The 15957-nt window shown below is 35.0% G+C and overlaps 1 protein-coding gene across 1 annotated transcript; it reads right to left on the bottom strand.

The window, feature by feature from the left end:
* Window positions 1–2377: 2377 nt before the first annotated feature.
* LOC117617700 (NAD-dependent malic enzyme 62 kDa isoform, mitochondrial) lies at window positions 2378–13996 on the bottom strand. The gene is made up of 19 exons (XM_034347187.1): window positions 13662–13996; window positions 12992–13088; window positions 12602–12720; window positions 12247–12414; window positions 11276–11404; window positions 10614–10674; window positions 9643–9746; window positions 9458–9541; window positions 8714–8820; window positions 8105–8216; window positions 7077–7190; window positions 6332–6397; window positions 5626–5698; window positions 5424–5510; window positions 4265–4319; window positions 4094–4165; window positions 3345–3407; window positions 3108–3222; window positions 2378–2646 (listed from the first exon to the last, which is right to left on the bottom strand). The coding sequence occupies exons 1-19, from the start codon at window positions 13845–13847 to the stop codon at window positions 2572–2574; spliced, it is 1887 nt and encodes a 628-aa protein (XP_034203078.1). The 5' UTR covers window positions 13848–13996; the 3' UTR covers window positions 2378–2571.
* Window positions 13997–15957: the final 1961 nt, after the last annotated feature.

Raw genomic sequence — 15957 nt, 5'->3', positions numbered from 1 at the left:
GTAGGTTAATTTGATGTAAAGTAAATTCACAAATTAAATTGCTGTATGGACGTTAATCCCGCACCATATTTTAAATGACAGTAAAGGCGTGGACGATAATTCCGCACCACCCTTTAACGTAGGTTAATTTGCCGTAAAGTAAATTCACAAATTAAATTGCTGTATGGACGTTAATCCCGCACCATATTTTAAATGACAGTAAAGGCGTGGACGATTATTCCGCACCACCCTTTAAAGTAGGTTAATTTGCTGTAAAGTAAATTCACAAATTAAATTGCTGTATGGACATTAATCCCGCACCATATTTTAAATGACAGTAAAGGCGTGGACGATAATTCCGCACCACCCTTTAAAGTAGGTTAATTTGCTGTAAAGTAAATTCACAAATTAAATTGCTGTATGGACGTTAATACCGCACCATACTTTAAATAACAGTAAAGGAGACAGAGGAATAACCACATAGTGTTGAGTTGAAAAAAATTTCAGAAATAAAAGGAGAGACTATCGTGCTGATAACGTGTTATGAAATAACCTGAGATATGTGGTAGATTTTGAGCTGAACGTAAAGTAGACGAGACACAGTATTTAACGAGGTTCGGCTATGCCTACGTCCTCGGAGAGCAGCAGCAGGAACCTTTTCACTAAAATAATAGAGCTACAATAGTGTTTACAATATGTGTGGCTCACTGAATTTTCTCTCTGCTCACTTGCCCTCTTCTTTCCTCTTCTCCTTTCCTTTTCTTCTTCTCTCTCTTCCTTTCCTTTTCCTCTTCTCTTTCTTCCTTTCCTTTTCTTCTTCTCTTTCTTCCTTTCCTTTTCCTCTTCTCTTTCTTCCGTTGCGAGACCTTTCTCTCTTCTTCCTTCTCTATTTATAGGCAGCTGTAAATGACACCCGTGATTCTACAATACACATCCGTGAGTGTGCAGCCTCCAAAGTCTTTGCTTAATTTCTTTGTGGGCCCCATAAATGTGGGCTCCACGTGTTTCTTCTTTACAACACTTTTTGTTTTTTTGGGATGCCGAGTATTGATGCTGTTACTTTTTGTTTTTGTTTTTTTTTTTTTTTTTTTTTTTTTTTTTTTTTTTTTTTTTCTGTTTGTTGTTTCCTTGTGTTTGCTTTTAATTTATATTATTTTTCAAAATCTCATCCAAATTGTACTTTTATTTTATTGAAATGTTCATAAAAAAAACATAACATAAACATCCATGAACACAAAATAAGGTTACAACAAAAAAATTTAGCACCTAAATTACGAAATGAAAACATTTAGAGCTCCAAATATAGGGACTCCATTGTGAAAAAGATTCATTTAAAGCCCGAAAGATTTCAACAGAGCTCTAAATGGAGCTCTATCCACCATTTTTAGTGAGCTTGCCCTAAGGGTAAACTAGCAACTTCACCTCACATATTTAAAAATCTTAGGCTAATTGTGATTAGTTGGTTAAACTCTTACACCTCTACCCATGTGGGCAGAGGTTCGAAACTCTCAGTTACCCAAAGAGTGTAAACCCCAAATCGCTTATACTCAAAAAAGAAAAATCAAAGGCTAATTTGGAGCAAGTCTTCCTGAGCTTTTCCACAAGTTAGATTTTAGTCCCTAAACTCGCCTCTTAGTTCATAGTCCTCTAAAATAAAAGAAAAAAGACGAAAACAACACAAAAATGGTAAGAAAATCTCTACATTTTCTGGTATGTCCACTACAATGGAGGTATGGGCAAAAAACCATACGAACTGTTCAAACCAAATCGATAAAAGGAATTAGGGTTAATTTTTACACCAAACAGTGAAATCTTAGATCACATCGAACTAAACCACAATAGTCTGGTTCAGTTTGATTTGGCCTTCGAAACCAATACCGAACCAAATTGTCTTTCTTATTAATTATCACCATTTGTTATTATGTTTCATTCATCCGGCGTATTGATATCAACCGTTCAATACCAAAAATTAAAAGAGATATTTAGTGATATACCCATTTCTAGCACTAATATTATAAATAAACCCTACACAATTGAATTCCTATAAACAAACCCAAAAAAAACCCAAAAAATGATAGCTAGCCTTATTGCATTTAATATTGATTATTAAATTACTTTGATGCCCTATTGAGTGCTTTGGGTATTTTTATGAGATTTTGGGGTTGGGCTCGTTTTAAGAAATTGATGGCAGTTTTGTAATTTATAAGAAGTTAAAAGCTTTTTTGTTATGTTATAAATGGGCTTTGGGTGTGTTTCTAAAGTCCATTTTATATAGGGTATTTTTATAATTTGGGCCTCCATATTGGGTATAATAGTAAATCTCCCAAATTAAAATTGCTAAGCCATTCAAATTTGACGTCATTCCTCTCCATCTTCCACGGTAAGAAATTTCCTCAACTATGCTTCAATTTTATGGTTTGAAATTTCGTTTATTTATGAATAAATTCTCTCTGCCACAAGAACCAGTATAACATTATAGAGTTTCTGGGATACCTGCTCAAAATTGAAGAGCAACATGACAAAACGTGTAATTTTGACTAAAAGAATCGATAGATACAACACTTATATTATTGACTTCTCGTCTATACGTGATCATTCCTTCCTGTAAACTAGCGTAGGGTATTCTGGACTCCACATGCTGTTCAGTACATATTCCTTGATTTCTTCCTGCAATCCAAAATTATATCAATGACCATGGCAATTCCAGAACCACTGATTTTGAAGAAGCAAAGACATTCATGATATCTTATGAATATATTTATGAAAGTAGTTTCAGATTTGGATATAAATGTTTCTCTTACGAATTTGACTGATCAGAAAATAAGATGGAAAGTTCTTCTGGGAACACTTTATGAATTTGACTTCTACACGAACTTATAAATGCTAGCAGTGTAACAAAATTTTCAAGAAAATAAATTTTATGCTATATCAAATCGTCACGGTAATTAAAATAATATGGGTTCAAAACATTCTTGTCAAATATATGCAGAAGGGATCGTCATGCCCTAGATGAGATGGTTAATCCATCTTCTTTCTTTTTTTATACTCACTGCTAATGGTTCATCTTTTCAATATATTCCATTATCAACATCATCCGACAAAGCAATAGAATTGCAAACCAGATATACCTGACTAAGTTTCCGAAGCTCTCGAGAATCCATTTCGCGGTACCCTTCCGCTAGATCCTCCTCTATAGCTTCCTTTATCACAGCTGCAGCCACCTGCTTTGTAATATCACGTATGCTGCAAATATGAACCGGGTTTATAGACATGCATAACAGCTTGAGTATAAATCCTTTTAATATCAAATAAAGATAAAGACGGGGGAAAGGACACAATAAGAAATAATAAAGGCCATTTTGTACCTAGATATAGAAGGGTATATAACCCCTTTAAGAACCTCCTCATCTGTCATATATGCTGCAAGGCTGTTTTCAATTTGACTGTTAGAACTCAGAAGAACCTAAAGCATAATCTTCCACTCTAGAATATATTTTAGAAAGTTGAATTATTCAAATGCACATGTATATCTCCGAAAAAAAAAGTGCATACAATCATAAATCAGTAATAGTAATCTGTACTAGAATAATCAGCAGATTCCCCCACTTTTCTTCCACACTAAAGGGAGAAAAATGATCCTCAATGGACTAATGGAATACTTTCTCCATATATGTCTAGTTTCATACAGTTACTACCTTATACTTAGAATTCCCTGATCCAAATACAGTTTCTGTATGAGAGAGAGCCACCTTATCCTTTAACATTTTCTCCCACTTGTTAATGACAGTTACAATATGCATGTGTATATTACAACTACTGAAGTTAGGGTAAGCAACCAATTACAAATCCGAGACTAATTCATGTGATAACATATTGACTTTAAAAAAGTACACAGGAGAGTATAATTTCAGGGAAGGCTCAGAGCACCTTCTCCAATTGATTATTAACACAATTTACCAGATAATTCGTTTGGGTCAAGATATCTTATTGATCATAACAGATGATTCAAGGGCAATAAATAAAATGCATAGATTCTGAAATTCTTTTTTAAGACAAATTGAGCTGTTGAAATGTCCATCCAGTAAAAGTTATTGATGAAGTTTATGAGAAATACCACTCTGCTGCAGCCTGTAACATGCCATCAGAGACGATTCTGGAGCCAGATAAAAGGGTACCAAGTCCAATACTGCATGAGAAAAGATGCATTTATAATCATACAATATCACAACTGAAACAGTTAAATTAGATCTGCATTCCTTTAGAAAAGAGAAAGTGGACAACTAACCCCGGAAAAAGGTACATGTTGTTTCCCTGGTTGCAGTGCCCAATATGGCCATTTCCTATCAAATATAGAACTCTAGGTAAGAACTTCTGATAGACCAGTTTATATTATATTAATGTAGATAAATGATTCATAATCTTAAATATAACTAGCATATAATTTTATAAAAAGCTGAGGAATCTTTTCTACACTAGAAAGAGAAGCTTCTTTTTTTCTCTCTCTCTTTTGATAGTCGTAGTACGGAAGGACAATGTTTTTTCGTCAGTAGAATGATAGAATCAAAGCAGGAAAAGGATAGCCATTTTAAGCCTACAGAATAAAAAATGGTCAATGAATTGGTAAAGCTTACAAGCATCATATCATAAAGAGAACATAAATACTCTATAGATGAACATGACTACTCAAAATGCCCTTGTGCTTTTCATGAAAGAGAGCCGCCAAACAGGATCAAACAACTGCAGGCCTTGGTATCTATGTTAGGCATGTGCATGTGTGCCCATAACTCTCACATGCATCCATGGTTGTTTGTAAGGGAATGCATGTCTTATAGGAGTCAAACAATCTGTTGGGTTATTCCTCTCCAACATGATGGATCTTATACTCAAACTCTTTGTCAAGTGTTGCGACCTTTATCCTTGGATGCATTCTTATATTAGCGGCCCAGTTTCTTTAATAAGTCATTCTTTTATTATGAGCACCAAGGGGGCATGAGATCCATGTCTTTTAAAAATGAAATGTTTTCAATCCTTGAGCGATTTAATCCATGAATTTCTTTCTCTGCCTTAGTGCTTGGACACACAATAGCTTGAAGACCCAAACCTTCCACCAAAGTCACCCTTAAGTGTATGTGAAAAAACAAGCAAACAAAAAAAGAGGGTTTCTCATTTAATTAACCATTTGTGTGTGTACGTGAACAACCTCCCCAATCTCCCAGTACAAAATCGGTTTTTATTTATATTTATTTTTAGAAAAATGTCAGTACTGTAGTAGTTATAACTTCCACAGTTAACAGCTAAACATTGATAGCACGTTCTGTATTATGAGCAACACATGTTATAGTTATCATATCAACTTCAACAACGTGGGAGATATTCAAACATTTACTACAACAAGAAAGATACAATAGAAGAAGAAAAAGAAACAAATTTGTCTTCATACATACCAAGGTCCACGTCTTTGAATGGACTTCCACTAGCAAAAACAACATTGTCACCCACAATAGAAAATGCTTCTTCAGGAGTGCACTCAGCTATTCCAAAACAAAATAGTGTCATTCAATAAGCTGAATTTCCATACCATTCCTTCCCCCCCCCCCCACCAAAAAAAAACCCTTCTCCAAAAGGAAAGGAAAGGAAAAGGTGTACCATTTGTTGTCGGATTTGACATTGCAAAGATGGCTGGTCTAGTTGAAGTTGAACCTCTAAGGGCCTCTAATACCTAAAATTGCATCTGCCTCACATCAATTTTGCAAGAAGAAAAAATGCTAGGCGTAGCCACATAGCAGAATATTGAAATTCTAGAGAGAGAGAGAGAGAGAGAGAGAGAGAGAGAGAAGCTAACAAAAAATGGTCCAGACAATATTTCATCTCATGTGTCATGACAAACTTGGATATAAAAGTGCAAAAATGATCCATTGAAATAACAAAACAGAGATAGTTAATAAAAAATTTGTAGTTCACAGTCAACATCTGTACGTATTTTGCAGCATCTTAAAAAACTGGTTAAAAATATCGGAATTTCTACATGACCAAGAAGCAAGGACAGCATGCGTAGTCATTATTTCATAACCAAAAGTTACATTTTGTGAATTGTACCATGTAAAAGTTAGATAGTGCGCAGTAATATTTTATTCAACCTTCTTATCTTAGAAAATCAACTTTTCTTTCTTGATCAAAAAACCATGGACATCCACAAGTGTTAAATTTTTATCATAACACATCATTATCATTTCTGAAATGCAAAACAATTACTCAAAATGCAAAATGATCTCAGAAGCATGCAACAAAGGGCCACTACTCTCCAAGATTTTTACTATAAACCATTTCAATTTATAGGATGCATTATAAATACCTCTTTCGAGAACAATCCCCCTACTGCAGAAAGTCCAAGAAGTACATCAGGCTTCACTTCTTGAACCTGATTAGCAAAGATTACTAAGACATCATCAACAGTTGTGACCAAATGAGAGTGTCTACCATTTAAAATTAGGCAATATAATTATATAACTAATAATATAAACTGTTACCCAATAATTAAAAGTGTAGACAGGATTAGAACAGTTGACAAAAAACATATTTGTTAGGACATTTTGCATAAGCAGATTCAGCTCAAAAACATTTTGCATTACACACTTAAATCAACTACATAGTCTTATTAAATAATTCACTGGAAGCATATAAATGCATGTTGTATAAAATATAAGAGCATTTTTGCTCACCACTTTAACCCAAGGTCCACCCTTCTCAACACTTGACACGTGTCCATATGCATAACCATAGTTCCATAAATATAAAGTAAAAAGTTAACCATGGTTATGCCTATGGACACGTGTCAAGTATTAAGAAGGGTGGTGAGGATACGCCTTGGGTTAAAGTGGTGAGCAAAAATATTTCCATAAAATATAACAGTAATCAGAGCGTTAGTAATGCAATTCTTGCAAGATGTGTATGAAATATCTTTTGTTACACAGCTAGGCCACATCCAGATTCCTGTACTAAATTTCAATTTTCTAAACATGGAAAAATCCCACCATGTAAACCATTGTAAGTGCAGAAGAAGATAATATTACATATTATAGTGTGAAGAATTCACTAACCACTTCCACAAGACTTGCGCCTTCCCTTAACCCTTGACGATGAATTTCTTTGACATTCCTTGCAAAAGGACGGGCTTCTGGATCAAGATCTTCCCGTTCCTCTGTGATCAGACCCTGTATATATGACAACCGCCAAATTAAGTATCTTGTCTGGCTAATATATAATATAATTGAAAACTTAATTATCTTGTCCGGCTAATGGTGAAGCATATTGAATAGGGAATATGATAGCTGCAACCACGTTCTAAATCATCAGTCTGGATATAAAGTATACATACAGGGAAGAGCCCTATAGCCACCATAAGGTTATCTGATAAAACCAAGAAGCTACAAACAGGAGTCACCATACCTCATATTTTCATACATAATGAAACTCATCATATAAAATAGAAATTCTGGGCAGTTCAGTTGATATTTCAACAGTTCTGCTAATAGGAAACAATTACGTCAATGATGGATGGGGTTGGGATTTGTGAAAATGAAAAATCAGGGCACTTCTATGATTCTATGTAAGCTCATGATTGAATGGAATTCTATAATGAACTCCATTGGAAACAGGAAACCGAGCGATTAAGGATAAGGAGCTGTATAATCTGTCCAACAGATCCAACAAATCATGGAACGAGCCATCGAACTCATCCCTTGCAGTGGTAATCTACCACTCATAGATCTATCCTGCATAGTGAATAACATTGAAAGTTCACCATTCGGCCTATTAACAACCGAGAAGAACCAACTAGTGTCAATGCTGACCAATCAAGAATTCCTCCTTAGTCACGTGTCTCGGATCCCAGCTTAAGATAATACCTCCTCACTATGTTAACCTCCACTACTCCACTATGATATATGCAATTCTCGCCAAAAAGTATTCAAACTGTTAAGAGTTATATAATATTGATTGTCACTAGAATTATTTTATTAAAGGCCAAACACGAAACCTGTCCCCTTGTAACAGAAGCACAAATTTGATTTTTAAAAGTTAAAAGAGTATTTGATGGTTCTACGGCATTATGTGACCACTTGTTCACCTTGGCATCAACCACCCAGAATTGTCTGCCTGCACTCTGAAATGCATGTTCATTGTTCCCTAACATCCTTGCCATTGTTTTTCTTGTAGCATTAAGAACACCTATTCCTGCACTGCAGCAATGCAATGATTAAGCAAAGCAGCCTTGGTAGTTGATCTTTATACTGTAAGTTCTTTAGCCTCATTTTTCAGTATAAAGATGCATAAATTCAAGTCCAACTGTGAAGCCTCCCAAGAAAATGGTCAGCAGATTTGCATGTTTATTGACATGAAAAGTGGTGACTGCAAGGAATGCAAGAAAAAAAAATACTATCTCCAAGTAAATTTCAATAAAACCTTGTTTAAAGTATTAAGAAACAGGCCCTCTCTAAATCCCACTAAATTTAGTAAACTGACAGGAAAACAATAGTGTTTAGAGATGTTGGAGGCACAGCCACATTCAAACAACCACCAACATTTCATCAGCCATTAAATCAATAAAATAAAGTAAAGCTCTATCGGGTACTTAATACCACTCCGTCAAAACATCCCCACTCCTGTATTTGAATTCTTGTTTTTAACTGCTCAGAAGTCTCTGCTTTAAAGAGATGGATATCTTTTAAGTACTAACCTTCCAGCACCAGCAACAACAATCTTTTGTTTAGGAAAGTCAATCATTGGCCTTCCTTGAGCCCTTACAGCTCCTAAAAGTCCAGCAATTGCAACTCCTGCGGTTCCCTGTAAGACGAATTGACACGAAACTAGATGAAATTATACCAGAATGGAAGGGTAACTTTATTTCCATATATCAAATTTAAAACAATTTTAAAACAGTTATTCACGTCTTTACTGTTAGATAACCATTGGATCCCAAAAGCTTGAGCTATTAAGGGATCAGATAACACTGTACATCAAATCAACACCCTCCCTCAGCATAACTCAATCATTCATGCGAATATATATGTTTAGTGTATGTTGGATTAAAAAAAGAACTAAAAAATACAAAAAGATGTACAGTATCATTCTTTTGACTCTTGTCCCAATCCAGTGTTTGGAAAAGAAAAAATGTAAAGTTTTGTCTCAAATAGACTTACAAATAATAATACAAAATTACAGGAAAGGCTAGTACATTTTTATTTCGTTTTGATTTTTGGGACTAAAGGAAATATGATTTGAATTTTTTTAATATGATAAGCCTTTAAATAAAATTATAGAACTGGGCCTAAAAACATGACTTTAATTTAACATTGTAAACTGAGGCCTTACTCAAAAACTGAGCAAGGAGTTTGGATTGGCCCTGCTGATTGATATAAAGGGATAACACAAACCTGTAATAAAGATGATTAGACGCTACCGCATGAAATGAAAGAGTTACCTGAACATCATCGTTAAACATTCTATAGGTATTTCTGTAGCGCTGTAACAGCTTAAACGCCCACTTGCTTTGAAAATCTTCAAACTGTACAAAAAATAGAGCAAGTATTTCTTTAAAGTTAAATGGTGCACTTAATGCATTCCAGCTTCTGGTAACTAAATAAACATGAATGACATTCAAATTACCTGCACAATCACATGAGGCCAACGAGTAAACACTGCTTCCATGAATTCATCAATGACGGCAAGATACTCATCACCGTCAAGACGGTGTCTTTGCAATCCCAAATCTAAGAATAAATAATAGAATGTTGTTGATTGCTATGGAGATAAATTCAACTGTTAAAGAATTCATGTACATGAGGAAAGAACTTGGTAAGAAATATAAATGCTACTGATGATAAAACTTGGAAGTGAAAGTTAAAGAGGCGCATTTGCAGAATGTAATTCATTGAACAGACATTGAAAAGGATGAATTGAATGGTAACACAAGAGATCTGCTTGCTATAGCTGATATTTTCAAAACATTAACTGGTTTTCTAATTAAAAATTAAACTGAATGATACCACTGCTAGTTACCTTTTATCTATTGTTGTTCTTTTTTACTTCTACATATAGGCAACAGTGATGGTAAAGAAACATATTCAATGAGAGAAAGGGAATAGGAGTTCTTGTCATCTAGATCAGCACTGATTAACTAATATCATACACAAAAGTTTTGGATGGTAAGTTTGTATGTTCTCTTTCCCACAACGGTAATGGGCTCTTGTTTTACAGTGAACAGAATCACCATGCTTCTTGTACTACACCTCTTTTATGAATCCTGTATTAAACAATCACTCACCATGTGCTCAGTCATTACTCTATATGGATATCCTAAATTACATATATAGCATATGGAGAAGATGATGATAGAACACCAAAAATACAATAATCAGAAAACTTGAATGCCTAGTCTGTTATCATGTGCCTGTACCATGCTTTCAGAGCCTCAAAAATATAAAAGTCGTCTTCTAAAATGGTTTTTACCAAATTCTTTATAGTGCCACTTCAATGTCTTCGCAGATATATAGTACCAGCACCATATTAACATTGTAAATAATCAAAATAGCTGTTTTTTGTACCGCTTATTGAAGATTAGATGAGGAAACACTTACACAAGGGGTCTTTGAGCAGTTTTTCATTGTTAGTTCCAACATCAATCATCACAGGAAGTACCTATAGGATGGAGCATAAGGGGTTAAGAACAATATGGAATTTTCCAAATAATTCTCCATAAGCCACCATGAGGAGAGTATATACTAACGATGCATAGCACAAATCAATGTGAAGGTTCACTAGGTCAAGTGACAGCGAAGAGATAAAATGACCTCAGCATAGACATACACCCGAACAGATCCAGCAATTCACAATTAGTTATAACCCTTTTTTATTTTCTTTGGAAGATGAAAGTATCACTAATTCCCTACTATTACAACAAGAACCCTTTAGCATTTGATTTACTGTATATATATAGGAAACTTAATTTTATAAAGCTAAAAGGAAACAGAAACAGATGGGCAAGTTGGCCATCTATGAAAGATGCCAACTAAAAGCTTATATCAGAAACATAAAAATTATATCATACTATAAGGAGTATACTCCTTTGATTTAAATGTGGTTCATTGATACAAATTCGACAAACTTGCTTACAATCATACGAGAAGGAGTAACTCCTTTGATCCAATTTTTGGATGTATATGTTGAAATAAACACACCACAATTATCTAATTAAATAATAAAGCATAAGCAAGAGAAAGAAAAATGAGTAAGAAATTACCCTTTGAGGGTTTATTCCAGCAGCAGCAACATATAAATCCAGTTTCCCAATTGCGATTCCAATTCCCTGGACTCCAAGGTCCCCAAGACCCAATATTCTGCTCCCATCTGTAACAACAATCATATCAACCTGCACAGGAATTCCATGATTGATCATATAAATTAGGCTGAATTTTTTCTGAAACACCAAGATTTAAGTTCACAACTTGTATTCACTTTTCATAAGCCACATTTCAAGGGAAGTATTGAAATGATAGGAAGGGTAAACAATTTTAACCTCTGTTTTCTATTTTACTATCTTCAACAATTGACCGTATATAAGTACAACTTGAAGCCTTTTATCTCCTAGTTTTAAACAAATTTCAACATTAATACAGATAATCTATTGAGTTAAATCAGTCAACCATGAAACCCACATCTCTTACTCTGAAATACAATATCTGTAACTACCATTTTGCGTGTAAACTAGTCCTGGCTTGTATCACTAAGTTTTTTGAGAACAAAAAAAAGAAAATCCATAACGTCCAAACTAGTAACCAGAAAATCTGTGGGTATTTTTCATTACATTAGCGAAGTGAAATACAGGGAAGACAGAAAAAAGCACCAACAAATGGCATATTGACAGACAATATGAAACGAAGAAAACTGATATCTGGGACCAAATAAAGTTAGCCAAACTCAGTAAATTAACACACTAAAAGTAACAATAGTTGAGACTAAATTTGAGCATCTTAAGAATTCTTTACCAGATGATTCTAAGGGACTCCATGAGCAACCAGCACTTTTTTTTTTTATAGGAAACAGAGCATTTTATCAGTAGAAAAGGGTACACGCAAAGTGAACGAGTTGTCCGCTTAATTGAAAAACACTAAACCTATGAAAGCCTAAGAAAATAAAGGCCAATCCAGAAATAATAATAGTTCATATAAAATTCGTCCTACAATAAGTGCACCATTGACAAGTATAAAAGACCTGATCAGCTGGCCAATTATAAACCATGGACATCATTTCTCCACGATCTTCCGCACTGAAGTACATTCCCCTGGGCCTTCTAAACAAACCGCTGTAATTCTGGCAAACAAGACCTACAGTAGGAGTGTAGACTATAGGTGCATACTCCTCAATGTTGGCAATCAAGACCTGTCAAATTCAGAGATTACAATTTTAAACAGAAAATGATCCATTAAAAAAATTGAAACGTATCATCTTACCCATTAAAAATTTGAAACACGCTTTCAACTATCAGCCAATCAGGACAAATCTAAACACTGATTTTAAATTCTATAACTCCATATGGAGTAGATGAATATTGAAGTTTGCAACTTACCTTATAATACATCGTCTCATTTCTGTCGTGCAATCGGTTCAGTATCCGCCACTTGGCCAGAGCATTTGGATCAGAAGGTCCATCTCTTGCTTGCTCTTCAAGTCTCTTCAGGTCAACCACTGTCAATAAACAAATTTCAATAGGTATTGCTAAAAATGTGCAGTTGGTTTATCTGTAAATAAAACATGTTCTAAAACTAAGCGTGAAAACAACATATTGAAAAATTATTAATTACCATGGCTTAAAAGCAAACAAGCATCAGTTCATTCAGTATATTTCTAAAACGTGCATAAATATGCAAAAGTATTAGCACACTAGTATCTTTTTTAGGAAGCCCATGACACTATGTTTACTAACTTCCAAAAAAAAAATAAGTTAGAATAGACTTACTGAAGCGTTCAATTTGCTGCTCGGTAGACATGACATTTGGAGGGAGAAGTCCCCGCAGATCAAGACGATCTCGTTCTGTGAAGGAAAATGATGTCCCCTAGTTTGACAATCATTTAAAAGAAGGAAAAAAAAAAAAAAAGAGAGAGAGAGAGAGAGAGAAAAAAAAAGAGCAAAGATCAACTCTTTGTAAATTAAATTAAGCAAACATTGGAACCACGAAATGCTAAAACACCATTGCAATTCAAATGCAATAGATAGTAACACAGAAAGCCACGGTTAATCACCAAAATTGAACACTTACTCAAAGTTGATAAACGCTCCCACATTGAGTTTAGATTATAAAGAAAGAGACTTGTATCAACAAAACAAAAGCTAATTTGAAAATTTTATTCCTAAAAAACCAAAAAATGGGCACACTACTTTTCTATACTCAAGACTTCCAACAATGAGATAGTATAATTACCAACATTTTTTAGTTTAACATAACCTACAACAATTTCCACCACTAATCACTTTATTTAACCTTAACCAGTGACAGAGAAGCCAATTTGCAAAACTACTTGCGCATAAATAAGACCCAACCACTAATGGATCTTCAAAAATCAAATTCAAGAAAGCAAAATAAACAAAACAAAATACAAATAGAAAGGAAAATGGCTGATTGGGTTACTTTATTGAACCAGGGGTCGTGAAGAATGTCGAGGCTGCGCTTGTGTACAATGATCGGGCGGTGGCCCTCGGTCGTGGTGAAGGGTCTCGAGTGCGGGAGCAGAGGATTGCTGCCCATTCTGACTCTGTACTTCAGGTGTTTGATCAGGGACGAAGAGAGCCTGATCGGCGAGTTGAAGTTCGACATGTCTGACTAAGAATGTGAGAAGAAGAAGACTGACAAGAATAAATGGAGGCTTGTGATATTGTTGGCAGTGAAGACTCCCCCAATTGGAAAAGAGAAGAGGAATCCCCCAATTTCATTGTCAACAGTCAAAACAGTTCTGCTTTGCTGGGCCCATCTCCAAAACGCGGGGACCGACACAACATTATCCTCACTCGGTCTGTAATTAAAAATTTTCCTTTTGGCCCATAATTTAATTTATTTAGAAGAGAAATGACAACATCAGTCGTGAATTTATATATACATGAACAGTTAGAGTAGCCGACTTGGTCTGTAATTAAAAAATTTCCTTTTGGCCCATAAATATAATAGAATCCTTCTTTGTTCTTTTAAGAATTTATTTCAATAAGATTTCACAGTACCTAAATTATTAGAGAACGAAGTCCTCATATGTTTTGTTGAATTTTTATGGTGACGATTACAAAATGTGATTGTTAAGCTCATAATTTTATACATATACATTCCCTATTTAATTAGTCCTTTTGCTTAGTTTTTTAGCATTTCAAGTTATTTACCTCTCTTTGTGTTTTTTGTAGGTTAATAGAGCAAGAGAATATAATTCATGCAATTCAAGCATGTTAAGGCCTGATTTAGATGAATGGAAGAAGAGCATAAAGACACACCCAATTTGGGCTACACTCCCTTGTTAGTCCAGTTTCGTAGGTCACATTGCAAGTCTTATTGTAGCTACCTATATAGCTCAGGTGAGGGGACATCTTTCATTGAAGTTGTTCCAATGGGTGTCTATTATAACATTTTCAAAATTCAGCTCCATTGGATAATTGGGAGTCCATCACCCATCAAATACAGAACCATGCTCAGGAGAACGTTTATCTGCAGCTGCCAAAACTCAAGACTGAGTTAGCAACTTGTTTTGAGCTTAACATCTTCACCCAACCTTGGATTGGCCCAAATGACATGTGGTTGGAAGATGACATTCTAAATGTCAATCTGGAGGGATCAAAGTCGTCATTTGCTTAAGGGAACCCAATCCGTGAGCCCATGAAGTTTATGGTCATTCTGAGAGTTTTTATCAAAAATAGACAAAATCTGCTCCATACTTTCATAAACGTCAGTTTTTATACAAATTTTCAAAAATAGCCAAAAACTCACTCAAATATAGTTAAATGCCCTCAAAACTAAAACTCACGTAACACCAAATTTGAGTCCTAAATGATGGGACTTAATAATAAAGTTTCCATTGTGTCTTGATTTGTCTTGATTTTATTTTAGGGAAAAAAAATTTAAAAATCATACTTAGGTAATTAACCATAGAATTTCAAATTACACCAAACATTAAGTGTGAGAAATTGATATGTAATTTGATTTGTTATTATATTCAAGAGGCAGAGCCACAAACTTATAGTTACAAAAGTATCCTAATATGGTTCCTACGATCAAGCTAAATCATTCACAAATAAGGAAAGAAGTTATTTACAATATTGACAAAATCAACATTCCATTCTAAGCTCGATCTCCTTCAACACTCCCCTTCAAGTTGGAGTGTATGTTTATGACACCCAACTTGCTAAGTAACACTTCAAACTGTGCCGAGCTTAATGGCTTAGTGAACAAATCGGCTGGCTGATTTGCAGTTCGAATATGAGCTGTCTGAATCATCCCTTTCTGAATTTTCTCTCTAACCAGATGACAATCTATCTCTATGTGTTTGGTTCTCTCATGAAACACCGGATTCGATGCTATGTGTATAGCCACCTGATTATCACAAAATAGGGTTACTGGCTGCGTGTGATCAACTCCCAAATCCTTTAAAATGTTCTTCAACCATGTGACTTCGCAGCAAGTGGTAGCCATGGAGCGATACTCGGCCTCCGCACTTGAACGCGATACCGTTGTTTGTTTCTTAGTCTTCCAAGAGACCGGTGCTTGCCCAAGTAAAATGCAGTACCCCGTGATTGATCTCCTTGTGTCTTTACAACGTGCCCAATCGGCATCATAGAATGCCCGCAATTGGAGTGACCCTGTAGATGGTAGTAGGATACCTTGACCCGGTGTATGCTTAATGTACTTAAGCACTTTATGGGCTGCATCCAAATGCGGTTGCCGTGGCTTG

Source organism: Prunus dulcis, chromosome 2, assembly GCF_902201215.1.
Source record: "Prunus dulcis chromosome 2, ALMONDv2, whole genome shotgun sequence".
NCBI lineage: Eukaryota > Viridiplantae > Streptophyta > Magnoliopsida > Rosales > Rosaceae > Prunus > Prunus dulcis.
This window is presented reverse-complemented; position numbering and strand designations above follow the sequence as displayed.